Below are 19,106 nucleotides of genomic sequence, written 5' to 3' on the forward strand. Positions count from 1 at the left end.
AGGCGAGGTAGTTAACATTTCGCCACCGTGGCGCTCCAAGTTATATAGGTTGGCATGGGCCCTCGTGTAATGAACGAAATGGGACCAATCCCCGTTCAATTTCGCCACCCACACCCCTCCTCCACACCCCTCATTTCTTAATAGCCCGGCCGCCTGGGACCTTTGTGGCCCGTGGGTGATTGTGACGCAGTTGCACCGCCTGCACACGCGGCCGCTTTTGTGCGCTGCCAACAGCGGACCTAATTTATACCAAAAAAACCTCAACACATTTGTTGAGGTTTTGCCTTGAAATGATACATGTATAATAATAGGCGACGTTAAGGGCAATGGTGCATTATAACACGCAAAACAATATTTTGTCATGAAGTAGGGTCATTGCTCGAAACGTCACCTACTACAATTTTAGAGACATGTGTGTCTGGGCTTCATGCGCGCGTGTGTGTGTGTGTAAATAACACACTGTGTAACAATTTTTTTTGTCCATGGGTAGTAAGTGTTATTTCCTAATTGCTTATGCCTCAAAGGTACAGAAAATGGCTCTTATTCCCCACAAACTTGGTGACCAGGACAGTGATATTTTGAAATTTACCTATTTTCAATGAGAAAACGTGTGCATTTGTGCCATTCCTTCACGAAAAGTCCTGGTCACAAAAGCAACGTTTGTGGGGAATAATAGCCATTTCCCCTACTTTTTAGACATAGGCAATTAAAAAAAGAACACTTACTACCCAGGGACAAAAATCGTCTTGCAGTGTTATATTTGTGGATCACTGCCAATAGCAGCAGCAGCATCACCAACAAATTTGTTTAATTTCTACTCATCAAGTTTTCAAGGCAGCCGCAGCTGTGGCTGCTGGCTGCTGCGTGTAACGTCCGCAACAAACCCCACCACGCGATTACAAGGCCCCCCCACGGTTTTCGCAGAGGCCGTGTTGGGAAGAGCCATGGCCACGTGCGTGAATTATTAACGAGAGAGATTCTCCCCCCCCCCCCGCTCCGCCTTGCGATGTGCCGAGAGGGGGGGCCAGGCTCTTTCTCTCTCTCACTCTTCTCTGTTTGCTCAGCTTATGTTTTTTTTGGTACCTGCCCCGCTACACAAAACAGAACCACCGCACGGACACACTTTGCCGCAACATGCGGGGATAAAAATCGGTGCGTGTGTTGTGGGTGCCACGTGTGTTCCATTCCCGCTCATGGCCAACACGGGTGGACGATTATATCTGAACCGGTCCTGGGCATCCTCTAGGTCGACTCGGCCTCAAATGAGTATCTCGTGCGGTGTGTAAACGTCGCCACTGGGGAGCAAAGGCGGCCGGGCGTGGAGTTGGCCACCCATCCCCTCATGTGCCGTGCCGGCCTTCAAAGGCGCTCGCTAACAGCACTTGCCCCAACAGTCTGTTCAAGCTATACGGGTGATCTTTGTCTTTGTAATGTGAGATGGCACGGTCGCGTGCATTGCATCACCTTGCATATAAATACACGTAAGTGTACAGGGCGGGCGGGAAGTCGCTATACCCCCACCCCTGTATAAAGTTATTAACGTAGAGAGATTAAAAAGCGGCGTGTATAAGACTTCTCGCCCACCCTGTACGCTGTCGTATCAATTGCAGATGTTTTATTACGTTTCCTGCAGTGCCACGTGTGGCGAGAACTAGCCGATCTGAAAGGACACGAGGCGGAATGGTCGAGCGAGCGGTGATGGTTTCGTTGATGAGTCAGCGAATACACTATGGGGACCTCATTTGCCAGTAAAAATATGATAATTGGTTCTTTACCCTTCTATCTGGCAACAAAACTGACACCTTTTTACAAGGAGTCATGTTTGCATAGACCGCAATACCTGCAGTCATAATACAAACTAAAGAACATTATCAGAGTTATGTTCTTTAGTTTGTATTATGACTGCAGGTATTGCGGTCTATGCAAACATGACTCCTATTAAAAAGGTGTCAGTTTTGTTGCCAGATAGAAGGGTAAAGAACCAATTATCGAGTCAGCGAATCTCAATTTGAGATTTGTCGCTGTAGGCGACGCGCATGAACGAGCGTGCACGTGGGCCGCCTACGTCCAACGTGAAACGGCGTCGCACTTCACCAAGCATCGGGCACGGGCAGCGTGTGACGCAGTCGATTGATACCGCACATGAACGGAGCTTTTGGGTAAACTTGCAAGAGCTGGATTCATGGTGGGTCGCGAGGGACTGACCCTTTTGGGAAACCCGGTCGAATCAACGTAAACCAAACGTAATATTTGTTTATTTTAAACAGAAATGAATATGCAAAGGAACAAAAACAACTTCTTGGTTCTTTCGGTAAAGTCACGTAGAAGGGAAATAATAAAATAATAAAAATAAAACATAATAAAATAGAGAATTATTTTATTATGTTTTAAATAATAAAAATAATAAAATGGAGAACTATTTTATTATGTAAAATTTTTATTATTTTATTATTTCTCTTCTACGTGACTTTACCGAAAAAACCAAGAAGATGAATCCCTGCAGTCACGAAAGCTTTACATCGAAAAGAACAAAAACAATTTTAGGGGTCAGTTAGGAAGATCGCAAGACATCTGGATCACATGAGGAGAAAGCTTTAACCCAAGGTTCTTCAACTCCATTCTCCTGCGGGACACATCGGTCAATCAGCGTCACATAAGCGACCGCTAATCTCGACTTCTCGTTCGTCTTCCATCTCGCCGATGTGTAAATCTCTTGCCTACGACTCTCTCTCTCTCGTCTCTCTCTCTTTCTGTAGCGCACTGAACGGCATCTCTTTGTGACACTCATGCTGGCTGAGTTGACTAATGCAGCGACTCATGCACCCAACTATGCCAACTATGGCTGCAGAGTTTGGTAGTATATGTTGTTTACGTCGTTTATTGTGAAAATTCGGTCACAGTTCTCATGATCACTGTTTCATTGCTTTTATGGCTTTATTTTGGTGATTTTCGAAAAGTTTTTTGGTTTGGCCATGTTTGTTTGTTGTAGTACAGAGTTAGACTGATGGCCTTAATCTAAGTTGTCTTGTGGTTGTTGTTGTTTGACTGGCATCCCACTGGGATATTTGCACAGGGTTGGTGTATGGTGATTTTTCTGCAATATTTTGCTGTCTTTTCTTGGATTTTCTGTTTGCACATAGTCACTTTAAGATGTTTTCTTGTTCATGTTTTAGTTTTTTGTTTGTTGCGGTTGCACCCGATTCAAGAGCCGAATGTTTGTTTGTTGTAGTCCAGAGTTAGACTGATGGCCTTAATCTAAGTTGTCTTGTGGTTGTTGTTTGACTTGCATCCCACTGGGATATTTGCACAGGATTGGTGTACGGTGATTTTTCTGCAATATTTTGCTGTCTTTTCTTAGATTTTCTGTTTGCACATAGTCACTTTAAGATGTTTTCTTGTTCATGTTTTTGTTTTTTGCTTGTTGTGGTTGCACCCGATTCAAGAGCCGAATGGCTCACAGGGCTATACCTAATAAATGAACTTTGAACTTTGACCCCCCCCCCTCCGATGAGCCGTATCTCTTAGCCTGGCCCGGCCACTGCAATGACTTTCGTTAGCCAGATGCGGCCCCGTTGAAGAGCCACACTTTAAGCGACGCTTCGCACGTTAAGCCACCTGGGCCACGTGCCCGTTCATTGCCGTCTATGCAACTAATTCAAGCCACGGGTTAGTGGCGCGAGCATTACTTCCCCACCCATAAATCAGCTTATAAACAATAAAAAAAACTTGTACATACAAGCTTAACATTGATTAAAAAAACACAAATTATAACCAAGAGTCAAGGTCCTGGCTTCATTGGATTCAAATTAATATTTTACGATGATAGATTGTATCCTCTGTAACACACGGGCGCACAAAGATCCCCCGTGTAGCCTTTGCCAGGCTGACGGGGCAAGTGCTGTTAGCGAGCACCTATGGAGGAGTCTCATGAGCCACGAAACTCGTTTTCACAAATGTCCAATGTATGCATGAATGTTGAACTTCTTTCGCACTGCACGTAGCCAACCGTACGTATCGTAGGCGTGGGAACGCAGCACCTGTTTCGCCTTTTGTTTCCCCAGTGTCGATGTTCACACATTGCTGCCGAGCTAACCTCGGGGAAGCCCACGAACTTTTGAAATATTCGTCACTGATGTTGGCTGTGGACGGACATCGAACTCTGGGGAAGTCGGGTCCGTAGTGCAGTGCGCTAACCACTTCACTCCCGCTCCCTGCACGCACACACAACCATGCATCTGTACAATGTTACATTCACACATCGTGCGTACAGTCCGCCCATTTATTATTCATGCACGGGAGTGAATAAAAGCGCTGATAGCGACAGCTCAGCCATCCCATCAAAGTGTTTACATCATCATTAGGCCTCACGATCGGTCACATGTGGAGTTCTATGCGTTTTCGGGTCGAATGCCGCACGCTGTTCTGCGTTCTGTCCGATGTTTCGCTCCACGCGCCGGAAGCTTCTCCCGGGTTATGATTAGTCTCTGTGAGCCAATATCGTGAGTTTGTAAATGCAGTCGCACGTGTGTGTGTTTTAATTGAAGCTCTCAGCAAGTGGAGGGACATGTGGGTTGGTAGGCTCACGAGTTCGTAGAATGCACAAACCGACAGCTTCATCATCAACAACATCATCATCATCACAGTTCAACCCCTGAACACCACCCTGGGAAATAAAAACCTACTCAACACATTCATCAATAGCAGGAAAAATATATAACAGGCGGTGGTTAGCGTTCTGATTTACTTTCAGGTTGTAGCACTTCTAAAGAAAACTAATTTCTTCTAAAGAAAACCAATTTCTTTAGAACTGTTTTTGTGTGTGTTTAGTTTGTAGTCCATCCCCTGCACCTCCGATTAGCACAGTTGGCTACGTACGTGGTGCGAAATAAGTTTAATATACATTGTGCGTATTGTCCTGACTGTTTCATTTTCGGAAGAAGCTCCCAGGGCAGAGAGGAAAATGCGGGACACGATGCCGAACGATACTCGTTGTACAAATTCCGAAATCCCATCAGAGAGCTAAATGCCTGCAACTTAAACATGGCAATTAACCGATGACGTTCCCGTGTAACCATCATCACATCGGAGACTATGAATCTCGATTGGCTCTCGTGTTGGTGTCACGGAGAGGGGCGTGGATTCTGGAAGTGGAGCGATAACCGCGACAGGGGCTTAACAAGAGCTGCATCGCATCCTCAAAGCGTCGCTCCCACCCCACCCACCTAGAAATGGGTCACGGCGAGAGAATCCATTAACGCCCGGCCCAGGCGTGTTCCCGACGCTAATTGCGAGTCTCCGATTGTATTATTATTATATATGTGTATTAAAATCAAATTACACCGGTTCCCATCGAAACCCGTAACGGCACCTGGACGAGCCACTTTGCCCAACTCCGTGTCATTTTCATAAGAGAACATCGATATTTCCCATTCGCTGGACATCACCCGTGAGAGTGGATACTAAACACATTGTCCTGCGGAGGGAGCTGGTAGGAACGTTGGGTTGCTCGGTCAATGGCCAGGGTCAACGGCGGCGTGGTGTATTCCGCAAATATGCCCGACTGTGAGGGCGGGCACAAGCCGGCGTGAGTAGGTTAAACGTTGAGTTTTATCAGGGCACCACGGGGTGACTAGCCCCTCCCCACCCAGCCCCACCCCACCCAGCCCCTCCCCACCCAGCCCCTCCACACCCAGCCCCTCCCCACCCAGCCCCACCCTCCCCACCCAGCCCCTCCTCACCCAGCCCCTCCCCACCCAGCCCCACCCCTCCCACCCCCTCCCCACCCAGCCCTTCCCCACCCTCCCCACCCAGCCCCCCCCTCCCCACCCAGTCCGATGACGTTCACGAACCAGATAAAAACAAACTAAAATGAAATAACTATCAGTCCCGAAGCTCCCACAAGGCTATGCGGGAGGGCATGTGGCCCAATTTGACACCAGCTATCACAGAGTGCCGGTCGTGTCGCTTCAGTTCTCTGCGGTGAGGACAATGTATTTAAAAACAAACGGCGCTACGCCTCTCTAAATAAAATTAAGTACGAACAAAGTTAAAATCCCGCTCAGCTGAGACCCCCCCGATGCCTCACATCCCAAACCGATGACATCTGGCATCCCAGGCACGCCACGAGCATGACAGTTGCAATGCGGATAGAGACAATGCCATCGGTGTGTTTGTTTAAAAGAACCGACGTTATAATGAAAGTGCCGCCGATGTTTTGGCGAGCGGGGAGGCCTCTCCAACTCGCAAACCCAGGGGTGTGATCTGTCACAAGTGCTCCGCGTCGCCGGCCGACAGATGCACGTTAAGCCACGTTACACTTACGCGCGGTTGGCTTTGTCTTGTTTTTTTATGCCAATGTGTGAGCGTACTGGGGGTTTTGTTTACGACAGATGACAACAGCGCGTCACGCAGATTGTTGTTTTTGTTCTCTCTTCTGCATAGCGGCATACGAGTCATCGCATCACTTGGCAACACCTCCGAAGTTTCGCTCAGCGTGCCGGGAGCTTCTTCAGGAACTGAATCAGAATATTTACACTGGAAGAATCCGATGAGCATACATCCATGTGGAAACATTGTTGAGTGGCCGTCCTATGGTGCAGGCATTTCCAAACCTCATCAAAGTCTTCATGACCCACCGCAGCGAGGATTGTGATTTGATTCCAGGATATTCGCAATCAGAATATGTATTTATGCTGGTGGGATCCGATGAGCTTTGAAGTTATTTTTCACAGATGTCCAGTAGGGGCAGGTTAGATTGGCACAACAATACACAAATATGATAAGAGTGCAAAATATAAAGGTAAACAAATCACTTAAAAAAATAATACAAATAAAGCTAAAATGTTTTTATCTTACAAGGTCAAGCCCACTGAGCTATTAAGCTTCTTTTTCAGAAGCGACCTGGCCACAAATGAGAGCTCAACGAAGTGGCTTATCATGTGGAAATGTATAGCAGCAAAACGAATCTAAACGCATGCCGATTATAAATCTGGAGGGAAAAACCGGAGAGCCTTCTGAACCGAGCCAGACACTCTCTCAGCACCCGGAACCGAAACTTCAGGCGAAGTAAATTTTATTAGTTCTTACACATCACAATAGCCCTGCACAAACCCAAATACTCAAAACGTCACAAGGCCAGCAACAACCGGCGGTATATTGAGATGCCATAAACCACGCGGCGGCGGTGACAACCTGCGAAGACACGTCGGGAGGGCTTTACAGCTATACGGCGCAACCGTGAAGACCCCCGCGGTAGAATTGGGGAACACGGTTTTTTGCGTCGATTTGGTTTTAGTCGCCATATCCATTCGAGCGGTCAGGCGCGCAAACGCGGCACGCACGCAGATCGCGGCGCTTACTCCGTTGCACGCTTCGCGGAGGACTTCAGCAACAATAAACAAACAAAAACACACACGCAGCTCTTAAGAAATGTACGTTGAGGATTTGTAGAAGCATAAAACGGTCGTTACAAATAAAACAAACATCGCAGCTAAACCGCGAAAAAAACCTATTGTGTGGAAACGATGGCGTGGACGGATGGATGGCCTGTCGTTTCGCTTGGAAGCCACGGTTCTTGGTCTCGTAACGGCCTCATAACCAGGCACGTGGAAGACACAAGTGGCGTCAATGTGAAAAATAGGGTGCTATTCGTGGCAGTGCAGCAGTATACATCGGCACAATGAAAGCGGCCATTAAGGATCGCGCTGATGGATTTGTCTCGTCTCCGCAACAACGTCCTCTTGGCAAAGGGACTTATAAGTGGTCGGTAAAATTGGCCAGCGGAGGGCGAAGACGCGAGGACAATGGAGCAATGTGTCATCGCTTCCCGTTGCATAAAGAGTTTTAGCAGCGAAACACAGAGCGGCGTGGGGCCGTAGAGACCTGCAGGTCTGTTCAGATTTCAGCCTATTCACGTGTCACAATATGATTCGTCGATAAGTTAAAAACAATTTGTGCACTAAATTTGATCAATTAGGAATACTGTTCTTTGGAGCGGAGCGGTGGTGCGGCGGTTAGCGCACTACCCTATGAATCTGGTGACTTGAATTCAATTGGCGGCGATGGATAACACCAGTTCCGAGTAATATCTGAACCAGAACCTGAATATTTATTTATACTGAAGGAATCTGATGAGCTAGAAAGCTCTTTTTCTCACTCGAAATGACCAGTGTGGTGAAGTATAGTCAAACAGTTACCGTGACCGTTGGGCATGGTGAGGCATTCATCCAGCAGTCGACTGACAATGAGCTGCAAATAAATTTTTTATTTATCAGTAATTTTCCATTTGTTTAAGTTTATGCCATTTAAACATCACATGTTAATCATCCCCTCCGTGCAAACTTCCCCTGAAACGAAAAATAAGAATTACCAAAAAAGTGCATTGAGAAAAACAATTATTTCAAGCTTTAAAAAAAGATATATCATGATCCAGTAACGCAGCCGTGAAACTAACACGGTGCAATATTGTTGATATTTAAATTCTTCAACTAAATTAACACCTCCTAAGTAGGTCTTAATTCAGACGAAATTGTACTCATTTTCTGCTAATTACATTTTTAACAGCTTCTCCAAATATAGATTTAATGAAGTTCATTGTGAGACTTCATCTTGCTTTTTCACCAGACCAGGTGGCACAACATAACTGCACAAGGCACCGGTACCGGCACATACACCCACAGCACTCTCTGCTGGTGAGTGGTAGCAAGGCAGTAATGTTCACAACAATAACACTGGTCAACACACTTTTTCTGGCACAAGGTATTCCAACGGTTTTAAGGTAATTTTGGGGTGCTGATTCCAAATCTGGCATCAGTTTTTGTCTATCACATCAGGTTTTTGAGATATCAAATATTGCATTTTCAATAAAAACTGCAGAAGAAAAATATTAAATGTGGATATCTACATAAAATTATATTATAAACACACTATCCTAAAAATACAGCACCATATTTTAACACTAAAGCAGTCACTGACTCGCAACAACTTGCAATCATAAGTGACAGAGTTAATTTCGGGCAAAATCAATGAAAATGGGGTATGCCGATATCATAAAAATGATCAGCACCCTGAAATTAGTCTAAAACAGCTGCAAAAGTCCAGGCCAGAAAAAATTGTTTTTTTGTTGTTGACCAGTGTAATACATTCTCAATCATTTCCACAGCCTACGACCAAATCACTCGATAAGTGATAACCATGCACAAACAATTGGTCAAAGGCAGCTATGGAGCTACTTGGTTGTCAGCGGAGGGCAGTGCAGAAAATTCTTGTTGGACTGTACTTGTATGCTCCTACGTTCACGTTCGCCACCTTCACCGACCGGAACTAGGTGAAATAACCGCCATGGCCTGCGTGGCGAGGCCCTTGTCCGGCCGTGGAGATGCACACGCACCAAGGAAAACCTCGACCCGAGCCTCGGTAACTCTCTTTCAGAAGGGTCCTGCAATTGAGATGTACATCCACAAAGCAGATCCAACAGACCAAATCTCATGTGGACTAAACAATTGCTGTACCGCCACCTCCTCCCCACCTCAGAGCCCCTGACATCTTGGCAATCGATGTGGAATAAAAACGTGCGATCATAAACACACACACACAGTTTGGCCAAACCCCACGCCTGCGTTTGTACAAACACGAGCTGTGTGCGGTGTGTCTAGGAGACTATCCGAGAATTCGCGAGCAGAGAAAATAAAAGGGGATTAACGTGAATTCCATGCCGATGGTCCACAATGTCGCAAGAACGCAAGCGCTCTGCGCGTCGCCTCGGTCGACTGATGAGTGGTCAGAAGCGCTCCGTACTCAGTATGTGGCCGATCGGGATTACAATACGATGCAGGATTAAATAGGTTTTCTCTGCCTTGTTTGCACAGTTTTGTTCGCTCCATTAACCGAATAGTAATCCTTCAGCAGGGGCGTAGTGGCTCCTGAGTAGGCAGGCAGTACAATTACGCCGGGGGACCACGGGGGACCCGGAGCAACCAAGGTGCCAGGTTACGGAATGGGACGAGATTGAAGTGGGGAAGGCGGGGGGTCCATTTAATTTCTGGCACCAGAGCCAATGCCCCCCCCCCCCCCCCCCCCCACTGAATGATACCCATTTAACTATCCACACCGCACTGGCGATTATACAAATCACGATTGAGGATTGCGATGCAACTCAAAAATCAATTTTTTGTCACGTTTTATTGTATCTTGTTTTTTTCTGTCGCGAGTTTTGTTCGGATCATTGGCCGAAATGTAACCGTATCAAATATATTTATATTTTTATAAATTGTGAATAATCAAATCTTCAAGCACAATTCACTGCATATATTGATATAATTGATAATCAATGCAATGTTAGATGCCCATTCTGCACCATTTTCCGATAAACAAACGGGGCGCACCTTAACCCCTCTCACACGTGGGCGATCCGTTTAGTTTCTTCCCATCGTTGAGTTGCCTCTGTCAAGATGTTATGACAGGAGGGACCCCAAGGAAGGGCGCTCAATTGGCGGTATTTCGTCAGCTGCGACCTCTCGGTTTTGATGACGGAGCGTGGCGACGCTGCTACGCGCTGTTGCGGCGCACGCTACCGCACTTGACGAACGAACTTGAAAACGAACTTTGTTCCTTTTAATCGTTACTTAATCATTCATTATCCGAAGCGCTCGCCCGTCTCGCCCTCCACTCTGCCCCGCTCCAGCGCCGCGACTCTGAGCGGCAGCATGCGGCGGGCCGGCGAGCCGCACCGCGGGCACGCGAGATCGGCGCTGGCCGCCTGCCGGCTGGCCAGGCAGTAGTAGCAGAAGACGTGGGCGCAACCGCCGGCCGTGTGCGGGAGGCAGGGCCACTCGCCGCACGCCACACACGCTGTGCCGGCCTCCGCCGGGTCCTTGGCGCCACCGGCGCGACCGTGCGCCGTCGGCGAGAAGCGCAGGCGCGCCGCGTTGACCAATGGCAGCACGAAGAGCAGGAACTCGGCGAAGCCGTGCCACAGCAGCTCACGGTTCATGTACTCGAAGCCGACCTGGCAGAGCCGCACACGAGTTCGGAGGGGATGAGGAGGGATGTTCGGCCACCACGGAGACAATTTAATGTTAACGAGCGCGTACAGATCTGGGACAGGTGAAGGATTTGCACTTGCGTAGGTTTGCGCGTTTGCGTTGAATCGTTCTCCGATGTTGTTTTCGGGCTGTACCGCGTGCTGTTGGTCAGCATGATGTGTAATTCATAATCAACGATTTTTGGGTTTAGATCGCGTTTATTTATAAATGTGTCGTAACCCTCCACCACCCAACACGGCCAATCAGTAAAAAATGTGTCACGTTGACAAAGACAAATAGTTCACTGCTTTAGCCCACCGGTGTGTTGAAGCAACAACATTCACAATTTGAGTACGACGTTTCGCTGGTAATTACAACCAGCATCATCGGGCAATTCGCCAGAATGGTGAGGCTCTCCTGTGTCTCCCGTTCTTATATAGAGCAGCAGCAGGATGACGTCATCATTAACTCATTAACTCATCAGGTGCAAAGATTCAAGGGGGGAGTGATTGTAATTATATACTAGATTAGTAATCAGGCTATTGTTACGATGCGAGTTGTAGATTAGTAATCATTTGGAATGTGTTTTATTGTGATTATGCTACATTAGTAATCTGTTAGTGGTTGTTTCCCTTATAAGTAATTGTAATGTATCTTATTTAATAATACGCTTCCAGGCCGCACTAAGCCTGTAGCTGTCTGAGCGATTAAAGTTATTTCTGTTTCTCTCAATTTCAATCGATTCTCTAATTAGTCTTTGCCAGTAGTAACTAGTTTTACACAACACTTCCACGTTGTCAAAATCAATTGAGTGTCCCTGTTGGCATGCATGTTCTGCTACTGCCGACAGTTGTGTTTGTGATAGTTTAATATTTCTCTGGTGTTCTTTAAGTCTTACACTAACGTTACGCCCTGTCTGTCCAATATAGCATCTGCCACATACACAATTAATCCGATATACACCTTCTGTTGATAATTTAGGTAATTCGTCTTTAGTGCACGTTACTAGTTGTTGAATTTTGTGTACTGTACCAAATCTTACTGTAATGTTTTGCTTTTGCAAAACACGGGCTAATTTATCAGTTACTCCTGAGATAAATGGTATTTTTATTGTTTTAATAATCTGATCGCTTTCAGCAGTGTTGCTTTGCGATCGTGATTTGGCTTTTAGTGCTCTGTTAATTTGAGCATTATTGTAGCCATTCTGTCTTAGTGCTTCTTTAACATGTTTAATCTCTCTCACTCGACTTTCACCATCTGACACTGTTTTAGCCCGATGTATGAGCGTCTTGATAAGAGAGGATTTCTGAGCTGGGTGATGATGCGAATCTGCATTCAGATAGGCATCAGTGTGCCTTGGCTTTCTGTAAACGCTGTGTGTTATTTTACCGTTTGGGCCATGCCCAAGTAAAATATCCAGGAACGGGAGTGTGTTATTCACCTCCATTTCCATGGTGAACTGAATGGCCGGGTTTTGTGCATTGAGATGATTTAGAAAATCGTTAAGTGTATCTTTACCATGTGGCCAGACAACCAAAGTGTCATCCACATATCTAAACCAAAAGGATGGTTTTAATGTGCTCGAGGCAAGTGCTCTGGTTTCAAAGTTTTCCATGTACAAATTTGCTATAGCAGGAGATAAAGGAGAGCCCATTGCTGCTCCCTCCCTTTGTTTAAAGAATTCGCCTCTCCATAAGAAGTAAGTGGTATTCAAACAATGGTCTGCGAGTTTCGGAATATCTTTTGGTAAACCTGTATTCTTTACCAATGTATCAAGTAATTTAAGCGACTCGCTCACTGGAACCTTAGTGAATAGCGAAATCACATCAAAACTCACCAAAATATCATTAGGGTTAAGTTTAATATCTTTGATCATATTCACAAGATGTTCTGAATTTCTTATGAATGATGATGTCCTACCGATGTAAGGCTGAATTTGTTTAGTTACATATTTTGCTAATTTTTTTTTTTTATAGGTGGCAGAGCCAATTGTACTGACTATAGGTCGTAAAGGGATGCCGACTTTATGGATCTTTGGTAGCCCATACAGTCTAGGTGGTTTTGAAGCCCTTGGCTTCATTAGGAATTGCTCATTTTTTGGGATTAATGAATTTGCAATGATTGCAGTAGTCTTACGTTCCAAAGTATTAGTTGGATCTCGTTTAATTTTAATGTAGGTACTTTCCTCTAATAAATCTTTAATTTTATTATCATAATCGGCTCGTGACATCACTACTGTAGTGCGGCCCTTGTCAGCTGCTAGGATTTGAATATCTTTGTTTAGACGAAGCTCTCTTAAGGCTTTTGCCTCGTTCGAGCTAATATTTACTTTAGGTACTTTACTATTCTCAATAATTTTGGCAACCTCGTGTCTAGTCATCTCTGCCTCATTATGTGGAAGGAGTCTTACTGCTGATTCTACCTCAGCAATTATCTCATCCACTGGAATTGTGCGTGGGGTAACGGCAAAGTTAAGGCCTTTAGAAAGGACAGAAATCATGTCAGTGGTTAAATCAGTGTTAGTCAAGTTCATTACGGTTTTGTTTTCAAATTGTTCGTTTTTAATAGGGATTTGTTTATTGTAAAGTCTAGAAAATTTGTTAATTTGGTTAGCATTTGTTAGATTAAACACATTATCAGCCGATTGTTGTGTTATAGTATCGATTATATTCCAATCATGCATGGACACACTATTGCTTATATTTAAATGTAAATGCTTTAGCGATTCAGAAATGTTGGATAATTCACTCCTGTTGTGTTGTATTCTCTCTATTAATAATAATTCGCTAGCTTTGTGTAGTATTTTGTTAGCCTTAGAAGACTTTATGTGATGTGTTATTTTAACTGCGTTTGGTATTACCTTCGAATCTCTGCACCTTTTGAGGAACGCCAATGAAGGGAGCAGCAATGGGCTCTCCTTTATCTCCTGCTATAGCAAATTTGTACATGGAAAACTTTGAAACCAGAGCACTTGCCTCGAGCACATTAAAACCATCCTTTTGGTTTAGATATGTGGATGACACTTTGGTTGTCTGGCCACATGGTAAAGATACACTTAACGATTTTCTAAATCATCTCAATGCACAAAACCCGGCCATTCAGTTCACCATGGAAATGGAGGTGAATAACACACTCCCGTTCCTGGATATTTTACTTGGGCATGGCCCAAACGGTAAAATAACACACAGCGTTTACAGAAAGCCAACGCACACTGATGCCTATCTGAATGCAGATTCGCATCATCACCCAGCTCAGAAATCCTCTCTTATCAAGACGCTCATACATCGGGCTAAAACAGTGTCAGATGGTGAAAGTCTAGTGAGAGAGATTAAACATGTTAAAGAAGCACTAAGACAGAATGGCTACAATAATGCTCAAATTAACAGAGCACTAAAAGCCAAATCACGATCGCAAAGCAACACTGCTGAAAGCGATCAGATTATTAAAACAATAAAAATACCATTTATCTCAGGAGTAACTGATAAATTAGCCCGTGTTTTGCAAAAGCAAAACATTACAGTAAGATTTGGTACAGTACACAAAATTCAACAACTAGTAACGTGCACTAAAGACGAATTACCTAAATTATCAACAGAAGGTGTATATCGGATTAATTGTGTATGTGGCAGATGCTATATTGGACAGACAGGGCGTAACGTTAGTGTAAGACTTAAAGAACACCAGAGAAATATTAAACTTTCACAAACACAACTGTCGGCAGTAGCAGAACATGCATGCCAACAGGGACACTCAATTGATTTTGACAACGTGGAAGTGTTGTGTAAAACTAGTTACTACTGGCAAAGACTAATTAGAGAATCGATTGAAATTGAGAGAAACAGAAATAACTTTAATCGCTCAGACAGCTACAGGCTTAGTGCGGCCTGGAAGCGTATTATTAAATAAGATACATTACAATTACTTATAAGGGAAACAACCACTAACAGATTACTAATGTAGCATAATCACAATAAAACACATTCCAAATGAGTACTAATCTACAACTCGCATCGTAACAATAGCCTGATTACTAATCTAGTATATAATTACAATCACTCCCCCCTTGAATCTTTGCACCTGATGAGTTAATGAGTTAATGATGACGTCATCCTGCTGCTGCTCTATATAAGAACGGGAGACACAGGAGAGCCTCACCATTCTGGCGAATTGCCCGATGATGCTGGTTGTAATTACCAGCGAAACGTCGTACTCAAATTGTGAATGTTGTTGCTTCAACACACCGGTGGGCTAAAGCAGTGAACTATTTGTCTTTGTCAACGTGACACATTTTTTACTGATTGGCCGTGTCGGGTGGTGGAGGGTTACGACACATTTATAAATAAACGCGATCTAAACCCAAAAAATCGTTGATTATGAATAACATTGGTCGCGAAAGCCTACGTGTTAAAATGATGTGTAATGTTTCACTCCCTCTGCTGGTAGCTTCTTCGGCAAATCTCCAAGAACTATCGAGTTCCTGAAGAAGCTCCTGGCACGTTGATGAAAAAGTCAAGACATCATGCCGAACAGCACGCGGTTCAACCTGACACAACGCATCGGGGAGCTATTCAGGACGGCCCCGAGCGAGCGGGTGAATGGTCACGCGGCCGACGCGTCGTCCCTTACCTGCCGCAGACCCTGCGGCCGGGCCTGCACGGCATTCAGGCCGAGCAGACGCTCGGTGAGCGAGAGCCCGGTGCCCGTGCGAAGGAACACCACGTAGGCGAGCAGCTGCGCGGCTCCCAGCAGCCCCAGCGCCGTCCCCGCCGCCTTCTTCAGCCGGGGGAAGAGCGCGGCGGCACTGCCGCCGGTCACGAATCTGTAGCCGAGCCCGCCGGCGGCGCCCATCGCGCCGCTGCCACCGCCGTCGGCGTGGTGCGCGGAGGAGCCGTCGCTGCCCGCCCCGCGCGGGTAGATGTCTCGCCAGCGCTCGCTGGCCCAGCCGCCGCCCACGGTGAGAGCCGCGAACCACAGCTTCTGCCGGCGGCTCAGGGATACGTGGCGGCCCCCGTGGTTGTAGCTGCTCGCACGCACACGTGTACACGCGCGTGTCGTGTTGAATTGACTGCAAAACATTTGTGGTAACGTCAATCCTGCAAGAAAAGAACCGGCTAACTAACCGATCAGCTAGCCGGAGCCACCAATCAGCCTATACCCACACCGTCGATTAGCATGGTTGGCCACGTATGGTGCGAAAGAAGTTCAACATACGTAGAGCAGTGGTTGGAATCCCCCTCGCTCAACACAGCGTTGCCCACGCCCACCTGTAGCGGATGTTGAGCAGGGCCTGGCCGACGGTGGCCTCACTCGAGTACAGCGTGAAACGCCACAGCAGCAGGCGCAGAAGGGCTCGCAGCTCGGGCTCCCAGCCCACCAGCAGGCCCGGGCGGAACGCCTGCAACGTCAAGTGCGGCCGTCGCAATAACGCTCGTCACGTGACGTTCGACCCATTATTTTTTAAAATCTCAGCATTGGAATTTACTCAAATTCAGTGCAGACCGAAATTTAGCGTGGATTTTATTTTTTTTGTCTGCTCATTGGTGACTGGGCTTGCGACCATCAACTTTCCACACTTGAGAAGCTGGTTTAATCACAGGTGGCTGATGGGATTCAAGTCCAGGATGTCAGCGGTGCCAGCTCAGCATTTTGATCTCTGGGCAACCCGACAACCTCCTACTTTATTACTCTTAAGACTCGTTATGCCTGTGCCAGAGCTAAGTAACAAACATAAGCACAATTCTGTCGAAGTAAAAAAAAAAATTCTAACGCCAATACACAACTTAAAAAGATGTTCGTGGTCATTACCTTCACTGGATTGTTAATTTCGCGAGGACCCCATGGAGTTACGGAACGAAGACACAATAAACAAGCTGGCAGTTAAGAGGGCACCAGCTAAGATGTGGCCATGGCGAGGGTACCTGTACGCTACCCCCTCCATGTGGATATTGAACACGGGTGCTCGCACGCCTTCTCACCTGGAAGCAGCGGCCCAGTTGCTCCCACAGCAGCTGCTCCAGCATGCGATCCAGCTCCAGTGCGTCCAGCTGACTCACTCGCAGCACCCGCCTCGGGGGGGCAGGCGGCTTGGAGGCCATGCCCTCCCCGACCCTGGCAGTGGATATGCTCGGGGCAGGGCACATGGTCACGAAAAGCTGTGGACGGAGAACACAAAGGTCATTCGTCCTCTAAAACTCACACTCCTCTCTCAACTAATACCCCCTTTTCCATTGGCACGTTTGTGCTGTACCAGCATGCCAGCATGTGGCTATCACGGTATGATTTTTTGTTTATTTACACTGGTTATTTTCTGTGCCGAGCCATGACAAAATCGTGATAAGCTGACAGGGCCAAGCAGGACCAGGTGAAAACGATTCACCGAAACGCATCGTCTAGATATGACTCGACTTGTTCATTGCGTGCGATGTCAGTGGTACAGCTTTGTTTCTATAGTGAAAAAACAACCGGGTGCCTGCAGAGTGCAACAGATGTATAAGAGTCAGGTGTGGTAGTAGCTGTAACCCATACGCCTGTGACCCAGAACTTTGGAACCAAGGGTTTGCCGTATAGGAAAGAACGTCGCAGTTTGCAAGCTCGGGCCAGATCCACTTCCCGTGCCGTTCAATAGCCGATCCCGGCAAACCACTCCCATCTCCATTGTCCAGTGATTGTTTGTTTTGGGTTCGGTGTGCCGCAAAAGGTTGCGCAAGTTCTAAAGTGAGTGCCGTGGAGTGGAAAAGGCGAACAAAAGCACTGCCCTGACCCCGTTAAGCCTACACGAAAATGAAGCGATGCCCTTTGACATGGCATCAACGGAAAAGAAAAAGCCGAGTCAAAGTCCGCGATTGAGTGAACATCTCCGTGAGCAATAGCGACAGAGACTCGGGTTCTTTGCCCACATTTTTTTAAAAATTCCTATCACCTCGTCACCTCACAAAAGGGTGGACGGATCTTCCGAGTTTCACATTCAAGCGATCACATCCATTGGCGCCCCTCTAGCAAGTGATGGAAATTCCACATTCCTATGACGCGGGCAACAACTTCCCGCCGATTTCTCCCACACTTCGCTTTTGGATATCCGGGGCCTAAACGTACAATAATCAGGATCCCCCGTGTAGCCTTAACAGACTGTAGGGGCAAGTGCTGTTTGCGAGCGCCTATGAAGGCCGGCACGGCACACGAGGGGGTGGGTGGGCCAGCACCAAGCCCGGCCGCCTTTGTCTCCCTAGTGGCGATGTTTACACACCGCACCAGGTACTCATTTGAGGCTTAGTCGACCTAGGGGGAGACCCAGGACCCGGTTCAGATAATCGTCACTGGTGTTGGCCGTGATCTGGAATCGAACTCGGGCCGCCGGGTTCGTAGCGCACCGCGCTCACCGCTACCCCACCGCTCCCCACACGCACATACAGGCGCACAAACATACGCTCGCTTGTGGGAAAGATTTAAATGTTGAAAGGACGAGCAACCAAGCAGCCATGAAAGCAAATGTAAAGGATGTTAATATAACCGGCACAGCATTGGCGTCTGCCGTGCAGTTCACCAAGTTGGACTTTGGCAGGAATACATAAAGTACGCGCAGAGCGTTGTCAGTCCACCGCACAGCGCACTAACCACTACGCCACACACAGAAACACACGTACACACACAGAAACACGTACACACCCATAAACACTTACACCACACGTACACACACAGAAACACACGTACACCACACGCACACACACAGAAACACACGTACACCACACGTACACACACAGAAACACTTACACCACACACCGCTGCTATCGCTACTGGACACGGAACTTGTGAGCCGCGCACTGCTCGCTCTCTCGCACGCACGCACTCCACACTTAAACAAATAAATAAGTAAATACAAGTTGTTGTTTTTTTTTTCGTAAAAAAAAAATCAAGACGCGACAATATAATTAATAAATTTAAATCGTCAAACTGACCTCTCCGCGTTGCCCGGCAACACGCGCAACCCACGCCTCTTCAGGGCGCAGCCATGACACCCACCGCAAGTGACCCCGCCCCCCAACCCACGTGACGCACCCAAACGGACCAATAGCATCGCGGGAAAGTCGC

General features: G+C 46.8%; 1 protein-coding gene across 2 annotated transcripts; it reads right to left on the minus strand.

Moving 5' to 3' along the window:
- Positions 1–7,078: 7,078 nt before the first annotated feature.
- On the minus strand, positions 7,079–19,082 carry PEX2 (peroxisomal biogenesis factor 2). Of its 2 annotated transcripts, none has more exons than XM_061572125.1 (5): positions 18,974–19,082; positions 16,997–17,173; positions 16,286–16,416; positions 15,648–16,041; positions 7,079–11,005 (listed from the first exon to the last, which is right to left on the minus strand). In XM_061572125.1, the coding sequence occupies exons 2-5, from the start codon at positions 17,159–17,161 to the stop codon at positions 10,634–10,636; spliced, it is 1,062 nt and encodes a 353-aa protein (XP_061428109.1). In that variant the 5' UTR covers positions 17,162–17,173; positions 18,974–19,082; the 3' UTR covers positions 7,079–10,633. The 2 variants fall into 2 exon arrangements, with proteins under 2 accessions (XP_061428109.1, XP_061428108.1); XM_061572124.1 differs by lacking the exon at positions 18,974–19,082 and adding an exon at positions 18,789–18,924.
- Between the last annotated feature and the right edge of the window lie 24 nt (positions 19,083–19,106).

Source organism: Lethenteron reissneri, chromosome 49 (genome assembly GCF_015708825.2).
Source record: "Lethenteron reissneri isolate LAM-NWPU_2019-01 chromosome 49, ASM1570882v1, whole genome shotgun sequence".
Lineage (NCBI taxonomy): Eukaryota > Metazoa > Chordata > Hyperoartia > Petromyzontiformes > Petromyzontidae > Lethenteron > Lethenteron reissneri.

Coding starts and splice junctions, on each gene's coding strand:
- PEX2 (XM_061572125.1), bottom strand. CDS start 17,161: ATGTGCCCTGCCCCGAGCATATCCACTGCCAGGGTCGGGGAGGGCATG. Junction 16,042..16,285: donor CTGCTCAACATCCGCTACAG/GTGGGCGTGGGC, acceptor GCGTGCGAGCAG/CTACAACCACGGGGGCCGCC. Junction 11,006..15,647: donor GGCCGCAGGGTCTGCGGCAG/GTAAGGGACGAC, acceptor CGGCTCTGCCAG/GTCGGCTTCGAGTACATGAA.